We start from the raw sequence: 15,093 nt of genomic DNA, 5'->3' as shown, positions 1-15,093 counted from the left end.
GTAATATTGCGTACATAAACGTCATAACCTGTGTAAGACAGTTGCTTTTCGCAGGAAATCTGACCAGTCCTTTATATAGAAAACTGTTTGCTCATACAGGCTGTTTATAGGCAACTGAGAAAGTTGGTGAATGCAACCTCAACCTCAAAAATGTCCCTTTTAAAGGTGTGTGGCTGATTTAATCGGTTACAGCTAAGTGGCGTGGCAGTCTTAAAATATGTTGAAAAGGTCTTGAAAAGGTCCTAAAAAGGTTTTGAATTTCACTTCAGGATTCCTGTATAAAGCTGGGGTAACGTAAGCGATTCAGAAAAAATCCAATACCAAGACAAACATATGTCATGGTACTTGTTGCTGCAAAGCTAACATGGGAGGACGAGACGGTCCCAGAGCAGCCAAGCAACACAGCTCTCCTGCTGCTACAGCTAACATCACAACAACAGCATGTCTTGGCGAACTAGAAAGAAAGCTGTTTATTCGTGGGCAAGTCATTTAACGTTTCCTGACTGACACACACATCATGACTGGCACTGCTGGATAGTGTTGTGTGGCTCGTCCATTACTTTAAATGCAAATTTCTTTCTGCAACACCGGCACGTGTGGAAGAACGGGCCGCAGTGAAGTTAGTTTCAAGTTGGATATTAGTTTTACGTTAGACATTCAATAGATGTTGAAGTCCAACGTGAAGCTAACTTCACTGCGGTGCAAAGCGCCGCCCCCTCACTAAATATTACTGTAAAGTGTGGAATTTGCAACACAACGAAATAAACGATGGAGCATAATTGTAAACGATAGTTTTTCTACTGTCAAACCATAGATATCGTCATATGGCACAGCTCTACAAAGAATATTAGAAAAAACTTTCTATACAATCTTAAGATAAATTAATATTAACATAAATAAGAAATTGTCGAAAATATAACATTTGAAAATAATAAAATATAACACTGAGTACTGCTGTCTGGTAATTATTCCAGTCAATTAATTTTAAATTCAATATTTAATCAATAGTTAATGTTAGTCCATTGCTTTCCATTAGTCCAGAATTGTAACTAAACCTTGACAGAGAGACTAGATAAGCATTGTGTTGCTTCTACGAGGTTGCCATCACTCCCATATATTGTCTAAAAACTTTCTTTTATTTTAAAGTGCACCAGCATTCATGAATTAAGTAAATAAAGTCGATACCTCTGTTCAATCCTTTCACACACACAGTGAAAATACGAAAGTCATCCTGCTGCCCTTTTGCTTCCTCCTGGAACCTTTCTGAACTCTCACACTTCCTGTTTCCTCCATCTCTTGTCCTCTGCTCCCTGATCTTCCTGCAGATGTGCATGGACTCTGAGAAGCACATGATCTACACGTTTGGCGGTCGCATCCTGACATGTAACGGCAGTGTGGAGGACAGTCGGACGTCAGAGCCTCAGTTCAGCGGCCTGTACGCCTACCACTGCCAGGCTGGAACTTGGAGCCTCTTACGGGAAGACTCGTGTAACGCTGGCCCAGAGGATGTCCAGTCCCGCATCGGACACTGCATGCTTTTCCACACTGTGAGTCCAGTCTGCCTGTCTGAATACACATTTTGGGTTATTTCTATTGCTGTGAAGGTAATCCTGCGTTATCAATTAATACCATGTACTATTACGTTGAATCTTAATCATTACTTGTCTATTTCTCCTTTTTTATTTTTCCATTCTGTGTTTCCTGTACCTCACTACCACTCTTCTCCTTTTAATAGAGAAACCGCTGTCTGTACGTGTTTGGAGGTCAGAGGTCAAAGACTTACCTCAATGATTTCTTCAGCTATGATGTGGATGGGGACCATGTAGAGATCATATCTGATGGCACAAAGAAGGACTCAGGAATGGGTAAGATTAACAAGAACTAATTTACAAAAAATACACCTGACGTCGTCCAGGAATTTCTGCCACCACCTGACTCCTGTGGTTGAGTGTTTTGACGTAGCTGCACTGTAGCCTCATGGGTATTGTTTAACGCCTATCCTTTAAAACCTATGGCTTTATCAGACAAAATAAACAACCTATGAATATGGCAGCCATTTCTGCTGCTGCGTCCGGAGTGGAATGGGCTCTGTGTGTTTGTTGGCTTCTCTGCCTCTGTCAGAGGAGAGGTGACAGAGTTGCTGCTTAAAAAGCTCCGGCTGAGGTGAGGCACTTCCTGCCCTGAAACACAGCTCCACCTCAATCACAGTATAAATAGACCTCTGTTTGCTGACCGTTCACCTCTGTCCTGCCAGAGCCAGGCAGGGAGAGAGAATCTGAGAGAAACTGGAATTTGTGTAAAGAGAGACAGCAAGAAAGAACAGTGTGTATTTTGGCAGGAAGGAAGCAGCAAGTCCAAACAGTTCTCTCTCATAATTAGTGTCACATGTTGATGTGTGCCGTGGCTCAGGCCGGGCTCAACACTGCAGCAGCATGTCGTCCTGTTAGTCTTCATGTGCTGACCTGTAACCCCAGCCTTTTGTGTGGGAGATCTGACGTCTGTCGCCCTGCCGTCTGTCCTTATCTCAGCTGGCAGTTTTAGTCAAACTAAACTGATTTAGGTGATATCCCTGTAGTTAATGACATGTTGTCACGTTGCCCCGCAGTGGAAGCACAGTGTACAGGGATGGGATTATTTTTATTTATTTTTTCTGGATTAATCCAGAATTCTGGATTTTCTGACGTGAAAATTTGACCCACATGAATCATGCAGATCTGTAATTTAAAAAGGGAGGGGGGGGGGTTAACGTTATTGCCATTATTGTGTCGCAGTCTAAGACACAAAGAACATTGTCCTCCGTTGTAAACTTTGTGCGACCAGCAAAAAGTTTCTGACCGTGAACAATTCTACATTTATACTTAGGCTAATTGAAGCATCAGCTAAAGCAACACAGCAATGTGAAACTCAGAAAGAAACTCCGGTTGCTGCTGCCAGTGATGCTTGGACTCATAGGGAAAGAGTGGCGTTATATCACCCAGTAGTAAGTAGAGTAACGTTAGCTACTACTTTTTTTAAGCTATGCTAACTAGTAGGCAATAACTATATTTTTCCAACACTGAGTAGACAATAAGGATCAGATAAATTGGGGATGTTTTGATAATTGCTTGTTATGGGGTAGGTCTATCTAATGTTTACTTTGACTTTGTTGTCAATAGATCACTCATATAGCCTACACTTTGCTGTATGAATGGTTGCTTTTTAAGTCGTCCTTATGTTAAAGGTTTTGGCACGTTATAAATTAATTTCTTGTGAATGGTTGTGACAGGGTTTATATAAGGCCTTTTCAGTCGGCTTGGACCCGCGGGGTCGCTCTGCGCTCCTCATCAACAAACAGGCAAACAAGTGCTCCGCAAGGTAACCACGGCAACGGCTTCCGTGTAACTGGCGCGTTCCCATGAAACTGTCGCGATCGTTCAACAACCTTTGCTGCTGTCTCTTATTCATTAAAAATAATCTATTAACTTCTACTGAACTAATTTGAAAGTTAGTAATTATATTATTTAGTTATAGACTCAATTATTTCAAGATGCATGTTGCACATTTAGCTGTTGAAGTTTAGTAAAAAATTAATACAAAATAATTATTATAGAAAGGTTGTAATGGTGCAGTGGATTAGACACTTGCCTTGAGTGTAACATTTGAAGTTCAGTATAATAGATTAACCCTTTGCAAGAACTGGTGAAATAAAGAGGCCAACAGTTCAAATTATGGAAACAAGGTTTTGTGTCAAATGTTTGACAGACTTATAACCCTAACAATATCAATATACTGTGCATTATATTGATAGAGAATACATCGAAAAATTAAATCAATATAGTGTCACAAATGTAATTAATAATTGTTAATGTAAAATACAATTAAAAAAAATATATATATTATTTCTCCTCATTTTGCTGAATGTAAAGCAGCAGCAGTTTCTCCCAGCCGAGATGCAGTTCTAATGCTGAGTCAGCTGACTGCAGAGCATACAGAATTTCTTGGTTATTGTGCTTTCTCATCAGTGTGCACTATTTATGCTTAAGGTAAAATGCTACAGTATATGGAGTACTTCACTTTGACTGCTGAAAATGGAATCACTAGTCTTTAACATGTTCGTGCTGTGCTGAGCCATTGGTATATTATTTATTAGAGAGAAGTTGAGGCTGGATTAGGTTTCTAATAAACAAATCAATGGCTAATAATTAGCGTTTGAGCCCTGCGCACATACACTGTTTACATGCTATCTGTAATTTATTAGAGGCTTTCAGTCCCGGGAATGCTGGAATTGGTCTAATTGCTGACCTGCACAGGAAATGAAACGCTCTCTCATGTCATTTGTTGTTCCTTCCTCTACCCACAGGTCTCAGGCCTGCTGTAATCACAGGAGAGCAGCAGTGTGTGTCAGCGTTTCTCCATCACACCTGGCTACATTTGCATACTGTTAACTCTATCTATGCTGGACCTTGTTGCCATGACGGCGTGTTGTGCAGTAGTTTTCTTTATCATACATTTCATTTTGAGGAGAAGAAAGTTTTTTTATTATTTTTGGACCTTATCAATCCCAGGCCTGAGTTTGAATATTTTCATGCATGCTTGTTACTGACCTGAATAACGTCTGACCTTGGCCATATTCTTATCTCTGCTGAATCAGATCTGCTGGCGGAGTGAATGTTTGTTTTTATTTCTCAGTTGACCTCCCTGTTCATTTGTTGTTTTTGCCTCCACAGTGCCGATGACGGGCTTTACCCAGCGAGCAACCATAGACCCCGAGCTCAATGAGATCCACGTCCTGTCGGGCCTCAGCAAAGACAAGGACAAACGCGAGGAGAATGTCCGCAACTCCTTCTGGATCTACGACATTGCCCGCAACAACTGGTAGGAGAGAGAATGAGAGATTAACACACAGGGTGTTCTGTGATCAACACCGCAGCAACAAAAAGAGAGTGCACACGCAGGAAATACTTTCACACACACGAGCTCTTTGTAGCTACGATCTTCACCACAATAGATAACGGAGTGCATGCATGCAAAGAACACGCACACTCTCTCACGTCAACATATTTATACAAATGTCAACACAGCACAGTGTTGCATTTCAAAGCATCTCCTGACCTCTCAGCCCTCCACCAGGGAACTACATGTTCTCTTTGTGTTAATGTGCATGTATGTGCACGTCATATTTTGTATCGGTGGTTGTGAAAGAACAGGCTGTGAGGCTGCAGCCCTCACTGTTCCGGTACATTGATTTCAGTGGCTGTTCTTGTACTTAGTGTCCGGTGAAATAAATCAGTGAGACACTTGCCAGCTGTGTGTGTGTGTGTGTGTGTGTGTGTGTGTGTGTGTGTGTGTGCGTGTGTGTGTGCGTGTGCAACGAGCTGTAATTGTTTAACAGCTTTTCTTTGAGGGCTTCAAGAAGTGTGTGTGTTTTTGTTTTTTTTTTTTGTTTTTTTTCTCGTCACTAATGTAAAGTTCCTTCCCCCTGCTCTTTATTTTGCTGTGTGTGTTCCTGCTCAGGTCATGTGTATATAAGAACGATCAGGCGGTAAAAGAAAACCCGAGCAAGGCTCTGCAGGAGGAGGAGCCGTGTCCACGCTTTGCACACCAGCTGGTCTATGATGAGTTGCACAAGGTAACACACACACTCTTATTTATTACACTATCACACAGATTTCGTGACAAACACTCAAATAGTAACACTCCAAAACATTTTTTGAAGGCGAGCTGCAGCTCAGCTTTCTCAGATTTGTATTCCTGCTGCGCTGAGTTAACACGTCTCCTCGTGAGCTGTTTATTCACACACCTGCCTTTCCCTTTTGATCATAGCTGTCTTCTGTTACATCAACACCATAAATTAACGTTTTTCTCTCATTAGCACTGCAGAAACAATGTCAGAAGAGGGAGGCACTTTACAGTCAGCCTCCTTGTGATTTAAGAGTGAGAAGTGTTAAAATTATGGAGAGGATGGAGTTGAGACAAAAATTCTCCTAAAATTTGAGGTCTTAAGATCAGAAGAAAAAACACAAATTCAACTATCCATATAGTACAGTTTAGGTCTGAACGATTTGGGGGAAAAAATGTAACTGCAATTTTCCTGCCAGATATTGTGATTATGATTAGATTTGCAATTTTCTTTTTTATTGAGGTTATGCTAAAATTTAATATTCACTGCCAGTCTATTTTTGACTGAAGCCACGTCAAGCAGTACAGAGCAGATGAACCAAGCAGGAAGTCATACCCAGAACGGCATAGAGAATCCGGTTGATTTTAAAAATTTGCAGATCGCACATCAACATTAAAACAGACAAAAAATAGAAACAATTTAACTACATAGCCTACTTAACCACGGTAGAAGCACAAGGACAACTGAACAAATAAGCAAAATCTGAACAAGTCAGCAAAATCAGACTGGCAAAACGCTCTCATTCTGAAATGCTTTAATGTTAGCCTGCAGAGAGCGGAATGGAACGGGCTCACAGAGAGCTGTTATCTGTAGTTGAAGCACACATAATGACAAAATAACAACAACGTGTAGGCTAAACGCTCTGTTGCTGAAAAACTTCAGTGTGAGTTGACGTGGGACAATGCAGTGGCACAGCCGCTACGGTGTCGGTTCGGCTGGCGCTATTATCCCATGTTTTCCTCAGCTTTCATTTGTTGTAAAATGTACACACCCTGTGTCCGCTCTGATTGGTGAGTAGGACCGTAACAGGAGGCGCATGACGCTTGTGATTGGTGAGCAGATCTGTCACATAAGGATGAGAACAGAATGAATCTGTAACTGCATCACTGTTTAAAACGGGTCAGACGCGCTGTATAATTAACCTACATTTTAATCACCGTCTTCACGATTAGCCAATCACATTCTTTGAAATCGCAATTTCTAGTACAGTTTTTGTAAAAGAGTGTTGTTTTCTCCAATATTTCTTGCAAAAATGATCAAATCAGAAGAATCCATAAAAAAGGACTGACTTAAAAAGTATTTGACATTGCCCCATACGTTTAAAAAAAAAAGTTTGGATGGAACTGCAGTCTTTCACAAATGTATATTGTGGCCGCATTAATCAAAACAAACTCTTGACTGTGGGTTGGTTTGATGTAAATGTGGAAAGAAGATCAAACATTATGCAACACTCAAAGTGCACAGCCATCCAATTTTACTGAAGATAAAATAAAAGTTGTGCATGTTTAGCAATATGCATTTTCTTGGATTTAGTTTAGTATGTATCCTGTGTTTTTAGGTTTGTGTGTATTAAGAGTGTATTAACTGTGTGTATTTCCTCTGTGTTTCTAGGTGCATTACCTGTTTGGTGGAAACCCCGGGAAGTCGTGTTCTCCCAAGATGCGCCTGGATGACTTCTGGTCCCTCAAACTGTGTCGGCCCTCCAAGGAGTACCTGCTCCGCCACTGCAGATACCTCATCAGGAAATACAGGTCTGTAACTTTTTTAAATTCCAGCAGCTTCTCCAACCACCACTTCTGACATGTACTATCTTTTACTGATGCACTGTAATCAATGTCTGTACTGACATTAATTTACAGATTGTGAATTTCAAAGGAGTAAAAAATGTCATGATACAAATCTTAATATAAGACGTGATGATGGGAAACCTGAGTACCGAGGTCCTCTCTGCTTGGCATCTGTTGCCATCTAGTGTTTTTTTGTTGTAACTGCCGCCTCAATTGCACACATGTAATGTTTACCATCAGTGTGTTTTTGATTGGCCAGGTTCGAGGAGAAAGCCCAGTCAGAGCCTCTAAGTGCACTCAAATACCTGCAGAACGACCTTTCACTGACAGTGGACCACACAGACCCCGATGAGACAAAAGAGGTACTGGTTTTGTCTTACGTGCATACTTTTATTTCAATATTCGTTTGTTTTTCAATTTAGAGTTTGTTTGGGTTTTTTGTGATGTTCTTGGCTAAAAGAACAAAAATCATGAGAGAAGGTAGAGAAGACAGGAAAAAGAGATGAAAGAGAAATGTAGAGAGATGAAAAGAAGAACACAAATGGGGAGAACAATAATATGGAGAAAATGGGAAGCGAGGGATAGGTGTGTAAGAGAGCTGGTGTAAACGAGTTAGTCTTGGTTGATGAATTTTGCATAAGTCAGAGCTGTAATTCCAGATGGATGTGTGATCAGTAGGTATATTCTGCCTTCCTTTGTATGCCGAGCATTAGAGCAGCCTGGCTGTTTGTATATTCAGGGCTGTCTACTGTTAAAGTGACTCAGACACTGTGTGCTGTGTTTCAGTTCCAGCTTCTGCCCTCAGCACTCTTCAAGTCCAGCTCTGACTTCATCCCCCTGGGTAAGAGACTAATTTGTTTTCATGCAAAACAGCTCATGTATGTCAAGATAGGAACAAGAATTCAATGATGTTCAGTATTCACCGCCTCTGAAATAAACCAAGCGCTGCCTGAAGTATTTTAACATGTCAGATGGAGGATGCTTCAGTTTGAAGCAAACCTTCATCAATAAAGTAAGTGGCCATGTCCTTTTCCTGTTCCTGTGGGTAATTGACCAATCATAGTTTGTTAAAGGTTTTTTGGTTGATCTAAAACATCAGTAGTAAGCATCAACATTCGGAGCCATGTGCTTCCTGTCTACATCACCATTTGGCACTGATGTTCAGAAGTCCAACAGAAGGAAATCCATTGCTACGTTTATGAAGCTTGAAGAACCAGTGTGTTGGAATTAGTGGCATCTAGTGGTGAGGTTGCAGATTGCAACCAGCTGATTTCCCTCACCCTCCTGTTCTTACAACAGGTTTTCAGGTGATTATACACATTTTCTCCCCCACATCCCGCCAAGTTTTATCTGTGTCAGCATTCATTCAACTTAATTTAACCTCTCTGACACAGTTTCAATAAAAAGTGCATATGAATAAGCATCTTACTGACTTTGGTGATGACTTTTTCTCGAACACGAGGTTCACATCTCTGTCTTTTGAGTGAAATTTCTTGACAACGATTAGATGAATTGCATGATATTTGGCTCAGACATTCATGGTCCCCTAAGGAGGAATTGTAACAACTTTGGTCATCTTCTAAATTTTTATCCAGCACCATCATCAGGGCTTTACTTTACAATACCTGGGTTTATGACCACAAACCCACAAAACTGGGACAAACAAACAACAGACAAAGACCATTAGCCTCAGCTGTAAGCGTTATGTAAGCATGCTAACATTAACTCTATTGTTCTCCACCATTCTTTGGGTTGTTAAAATGCATTCTGGGAAACATTGAAAATCAGTTAAAGCGAAAGAAGACAAAAAGTAAATATTTGCTGTATTTGGGAGTGTACTTGTCTGTAAAAATAGCGTCTCTAAGATGCTGATGAGCTGTTTCTGTCTAGTTTATAGCAGTACCTGACACACTGACTGACATCTCCAGTTCATATTTTACACATTTACACTTGTCAAAACTTAACAAATTATCAGTCCACTCACTTTCTTCTCCCTCTCCTCTCATTTCAGGTTTCTCAGACGTAGACCAGACGTACGCTCAGCGGACGCAGCTCTTTGACACGCTTGTCAACTTCTTCCCGGACAGCATGACCCCGCCCAAGGGCAACCTGGTAGACCTCATCACGCTCTAGCCCCTCCCACCTCTGACACAACCACCCCTCCCCCTATCGCCTCACACACTGGACTGGCTGAACACCTTTCCATTCACGCACCTGATGGGATGGAGGTAACATAGACCAGTTATTTTTCTATTCCTGAAGCCTGCTGGTGGGATTACACTTCATCTGGAACCGCCTGCTGACACAAACTGCGTTGCCTGATGGTGAGGGTCCTGAACACCCACATAAACAAAGCACTGTGTTGTTTGGATAAGAGCGAAACTCCACGTCCTGAGGTGTGTCTTTTACATTTCCCAAGATATACATCCCTTTGTTTTTTATTTTGTTGCTGATGAACATTTCTTGGAGCACGTAAAGCCCCTCTAAACGCCAAAACATTGCTTGTGTTTTTCCTCTTCACTTTATTTTTGTCCCCAGAAAAGCTAAGGCCAAAAAAAGAGGATTTGCAGACAGTCTTTTATTTTTTCATAGATTTTTTTCTTTTAAGTGTTGGATTTGTGCTTTGTACCTCCGCAAACGCCCACGCAGACGACCACAGGCATCCATCCACATGTTTGGAGCAGAACGATGATGAGATGATGTCTGTTCAGGCCAATTGTTAAGTTTAGATTCCCGGGGTGTTAATTTATTGGAAGACAGGACGGGGTGACTATGATCCGTGAAACCACTCTCCACAGCTACTAGCTCTGTTGATCTTTGGGTAACAGTTCAGTATCTTTACTTCCAAAATGTCATGTAAACTTTCATTTTGATGATTTGGTTAGCTTGTTTTTCTGTAACATATGCCCCTATTTATGATTGTGACAGCCATGCAGAGGCAGACATAGTCAAAAAATGTAATAGTGTTGTAGGAACAATAGAGGAATGATTCTATGAGATAACATTTAATATATATCTAATTATACCTTCTTCTTTTTTTTGTTTGTTTGTTTTTGGTTGTCATCCCTGTAAAACTGGCTGTTAAATTTGGCTTTACAGGAGCCACGCAGTGAAGTTTTGAACTTGTTTTCCTCAGTAATTAATGGACTGTGTGTGGTGGTCAAATGGTGTACAGAATATGTAAATACACATATAGGACTTTTTTTTGGATTGAAGAGATTATGTCCTGGATCTTTTTGTCCCTCTTCATCAAAAGGTCAGGGTCCCCCATAGAGTAACTTTCTAGCTCTACATTTAATAGTCATTATTACATATTGGGAAGAATTTTTATTTGAATAAAGTGCTGGGGTCAGAAATCCAGTTTAACAATTAAGTGGGGAAAGGTGTTAGGTCTGTTTGTCAGTGTGTTGACAGCATGTTCTGTCAGTGTGATTTAATTAATGGGTGAAATTTGCTTCTAATGTGTATGCTTCCCCGAGGATGAATCCTCCTGACCTTGCTGATGTAGTGTCACAATGAGGTTGATGTTTGTTCAAAATATCTAGTGGATGGATTGCCATGGAATTAGCTTCAGCTATTCAAAGTCACTAATACTTTGTTGGTCCGTGGTGGCAATTTAATGCCACCAGTGGGTCAGAGTTTTCTCTTATTCAGTAAATATCTCAACATGTTTTAGATTTTTTTTGTCACCAGATTTGTTACAGACATTCATGGTTCCAAGAAGATGTATTCTTATATCTTTAGTGATCCCCTGACTATTTATCTAGCACCACCATGAGGTTGAAATAGTTGCTTCTTATTGAAATATCAGAAATACCACAACATTGGTTTGGACATTCAGGTCCCTCTCAGGATGATTTGTAAAAACTTTGATCTCCTGACCTTTCATACAGCGCTTTCTTAGCAAATGTTAGCATGCTAACACTAATTAAAATGGTAAATGTAATACCTGCTACTCATCGATATGCTTGCATAATAATTGTGAGCATGTTAGCATGCTGGTGTTAGCATTCATTTCAAAGTACAGCCTCACAGAACCTGGCTGTAGACCCTTGGTTTTGTTGATCCTGTATTTCTGTTTGTAGTACAGTGAAATGTACTCCCTGTATCCCACAACTCTGCTTGTGTTGCTAGGCGACTCTTTCCTCATCCTGCTGTTAGTTGGTCGGGACATCCAGATTCACAAGTATATCAAACACTTTTAAATTTACATTTCATTTTAGTCCTAATTTATTGGTTTACGCAAATAACCATTAATCTCCAAGGTCTTTAGCTGAACCTCACTGTGGCTGTCTGCACCAATCACTGAAGTTGTTGGTCTCCAGTTATGCTGATCAGTTGTGAAAAGTTAATCCACACCTGCCAGCCAAATCCGAATCAGTGGCCATGGTTAACAGACTCCGACGTGGCTGCTGTTATGACCCGTTCAATAGAAGTCTACCAGACACTGCTGCCTCTCGAGTCTTTGCTGCACATCCTACAGAAACTGAACACTAGGGGAAAATGATTGCTTTGGTCTTCTTAATCTCCCTTGAGGAACACTATTCAGGAAGAGACGGTGACGGAGTGTTTGTAATGTATGACAATGACAACATGATTCTTGACTGACGCCCATAGGAAGCGTGAGAAGCTGCTGATTTGTAGTTCAACTGTCTGTCGTAAGTGAAGAAGGGAACACTCCACAAAGGCGGCTACCAACACAGTAACTTTGGAATGACTCTTAATCAGATGCTAACTCATTGTTCATTGGTCAGGTGAAGGCAACAAATGATTGTCTCTCCCAGTCCTACATTTACAACTGTGATATATCAGAACCCTACATGACTTGTCATCCCTGGCACATCCGCTACGACTGTTAACTACAATTTGTCCATAATTTGTGTGTAATGTACAGTACTATTTCTATCTTTGAGCTTGATGAACACTGAAGGCAAATGACATCATTAGGTCAGTTTAACGTGAGGGTTGGGTATAAAGATGCTTTGTCTGTTTAAAAATCTTTCAGGTTTAACACTATTTTGACTTGAGCATCACATTTCTAATCGGAGTGAAATTCACTGTTGAGCCACAGATGCTTACTGAGACTTTAAGATCAGACATGTAGTTAAATTATGATTCCCTCTTTAGTGGCATTTTAAAGACAGTGAATTAAATTATTGCACTTATTTTTACGTGAAAGGACCATACTGGTGTATTGCAGGTGAAAGGCCATATCATGATAAGTCAGAGCCAATGTAACATTTTCTCAACTACAGCTGCTGTGGCCACAAGTGGCGATTACAGGATCATCCTGACTGCTGCACAAGTTTGTGTCTCTCATATATTATCATTACATTCTAGTCACTAGAGCTAAGAATCCGTTTTTTCCCGAAATGCATGTTGATCTTTGAAAAATCCAGAGACAAAATATTGTCTATCCAGGTAGACAGAAGAGTCTGACAATTCTGGAAATACTGTGAAGACAGAAATAAGTATTGTTAAAACATCTCTGTTTTTTAGAGTTCACCAGTGATTTATTTTTCAGAAAATCAGATTCTTAGTTCAGTGACTGAAACGTAATGTTAATGCACAAAAGACACAAACCGGGGCTTAGCTAAATTTAACAGTAGCACCAGAAAGAAGAGTCAGCAATTCAGTGAACTGACTTTGTAATGCCAGTTACACAGCAATATCAATCTACAGTAAAGTTTGCCAACATTAGACACCATTAGCTACTGGTCATACTCTGAGTTTATTAACATGAGCATGAGTGACTTTAATTACTTGTGTGTGAAACTTTTCATTTGTAAGGGGAAGAATAATGTTACATGTGTGTTTCCTGCCTTGCAGACCACTGTTAGTTTCAGTTAATTCACAGACTTGCAACTTTAGAAAAGTAATAAATAATAAAACAAACCCAGACATGCTATTTACTTAAGGCAAGGGAAACTACAGTATGCTTCGAAAGTGGTTGGCAGTAATGTTGGAGAAAGAGACATTTTTACTTTCTTACAGAGTTAGCTGAAAAGATCAATACCACCCTCGTGTCTGAAGCTACAACTAGCAGCCAGTTAGCACAAAGATTGGAAACGTAGTCCAAAGATAACAAATTCTGCACACTGACCCTTCGAAATCTCACTAATTAACCCAGAGTCTCTGCTGGTCACCTGATAACCTCACAGTGACTATAAGACTTCAGGAAGTTACACTGCCTGGTACAGAAACTCTTTAAATTTTTACAGTTTTTGTTTGTTGTGTGGTTGGTTGGTTGACTTTTAATTTTTTTTGTACACATTGTAACAAACAAGATATAACTTAGTAAAGCTTTAGGTGCTGGTAGTTGAATATTTGTACCTGTGGACCGAGCCAGGGTAGCACTTTTCCTCATCTGTTGATGCTATTTTTTTCCCCACCAGGTTTTTCAACAACGCTTACTTGATGCACCAGCTTTGTGTCAAGTCTTACTCTGCCTCCGATTGGCTAACCTTAACCACTGGAGGCAACGAGTACTAGCCAGTCAGGGGCAGAGTTGTTGAAGTCAGGTAGAGGAAAAAAATAACAAGTTGGCGATGGCTTTGTTTAAAGTACAGGCATGAGAGTGGTGTCAATCTTCTCATCTGACGCAGCAAGGAAGCAGGTACACGTATTTCCCAAAATGTCTATATATTCCTTTATGGATACATGATTTGTAGCAATTGAAATTTGGGTTCTGGTCCTTTTTAACTGTCAGGCATAAGCTTGTTCTTACAAACCGTGTCTGAATGGAATTATTTAATGCTTTACACTTAATGTACCTAATGTGGATCTGTTTCTGATGAAGTCACTTCCTCATAGCTTTGTCCTGGTTTTAAATCTACAATGTGCACATTAACACAACAGAGAGCACTGTTGTGTATAAAAAGTCAAACCCCCTCAGGATGTGGTTTACTGTGACAGGAGTGCCCTGCTGCACAGACAGATACCATTTGATTCGCTAAATTTATCAGTCTAGGAAAGTAAAACCTGTAAGAATTTACCGCAGTTGTTTTTGTGCGTTAATGTTTGTTTTGTTGGAGGAGGAAGACGGTATGTGCGTTGTCTCTTTCATGTATGGTTTGCCCATGCCTCTTCTGTCCTGATGTCTACTAAATGTCAACAGATTGGTGATTTTTCTTTTTTTTTTTTAAGACACCACAGAACAAAAAAGATTATGCATATAGCTAAGAAAATGAAAATTCTATACTGTGAGGTATTATTTATGATATTCTGGGTTCATCATGTTTGCTGTAGCATTTAGGTTTGATTTGTGCCAGAAGAAAACTTTGAAAGACTAATTGAAAGCACCTTGTAAAACGACAACAAAAAAAACACCTCAATGCCAAATGCTACTTTTCTTTTTTTTGTTTGCTGGATGGAATGTTATTTTACAGTTTTCCTTCTTTTCTGTCCATCTTGCCCTCCTCTTGACCCCTGGGTGGGACTCGGGAGTTTTAAGGCTGGTACTCTCAGATCATTGAGCACTACTCTGTGGATACAGTGAATGTGTAGAAAGCCTTGTAGTATTGCATTGTATGTAATGTATATAATGAATAAAGATTGTATTTTGTTCAGGTTTTCTTAACTCCTTTCTCTGTGTTTCTGTCCCCTACATACCATGTGTGGGTGTTACTAACAGCTGAGCAAACAGGA

General features: G+C 40.2%; 2 protein-coding genes and 1 long non-coding RNA gene across 9 annotated transcripts in view; 1 reads left to right on the top strand and 2 right to left on the bottom strand.

Annotated features, from left to right (window-relative positions):
* The window catches only part of mkln1 (muskelin 1, intracellular mediator containing kelch motifs), a 32,077-nt gene extending 17,052 nt beyond the window's left edge, over positions 1-15,025 (top strand). For 5 of the 6 annotated variants that reach the window (XM_046071621.1, XM_046071620.1, XM_046071622.1 and 2 more), the window contains exons 11-18: positions 1,326-1,547; positions 1,736-1,865; positions 4,707-4,854; positions 5,494-5,608; positions 7,271-7,410; positions 7,706-7,808; positions 8,233-8,287; positions 9,458-15,025. In XM_046071621.1, coding sequence (XP_045927577.1) covers positions 1,326-1,547; positions 1,736-1,865; positions 4,707-4,854; positions 5,494-5,608; positions 7,271-7,410; positions 7,706-7,808; positions 8,233-8,287; positions 9,458-9,579 — 1,035 coding nt within the window. In that variant the 3' untranslated portion in view covers positions 9,580-15,025. Of the gene's footprint in view, positions 1-1,325; positions 1,548-1,735; positions 1,866-4,706; positions 4,855-5,493; positions 5,609-7,270; positions 7,411-7,705; positions 7,809-8,232; positions 8,288-8,622; positions 8,754-9,457 lie in introns of all 6 variants that reach the window. The other variant, XR_006828472.1, reaches the window with a different exon arrangement.
* Positions 1-15,093, bottom strand: part of net1 (neuroepithelial cell transforming 1) — a 202,451-nt gene that overhangs the window by 78,318 nt on the left and 109,040 nt on the right. The window lies entirely within an intron of this gene.
* On the bottom strand, positions 447-4,985 carry LOC123984642. 2 transcript variants are annotated; one of them, XR_006828475.1, is made up of 4 exons: positions 4,952-4,985; positions 4,584-4,851; positions 1,784-1,835; positions 447-1,566 (listed from the first exon to the last, which is right to left on the bottom strand). It is a non-coding gene; the product is annotated as an uncharacterized LOC123984642 (long non-coding RNA). The 2 variants fall into 2 exon arrangements; XR_006828474.1 differs by lacking the exon at positions 4,952-4,985 and having other exon boundaries at positions 4,584-4,941.

Source organism: Micropterus dolomieu, linkage group LG16, assembly GCF_021292245.1.
Source record: "Micropterus dolomieu isolate WLL.071019.BEF.003 ecotype Adirondacks linkage group LG16, ASM2129224v1, whole genome shotgun sequence".
In the NCBI taxonomy this organism is placed as follows: Eukaryota; Metazoa; Chordata; class Actinopteri; order Centrarchiformes; family Centrarchidae; genus Micropterus; species Micropterus dolomieu.
The sequence above is the reverse complement of the archived record's forward strand: the minus strand, read 5'-3'. Positions and strand labels throughout refer to the sequence as shown.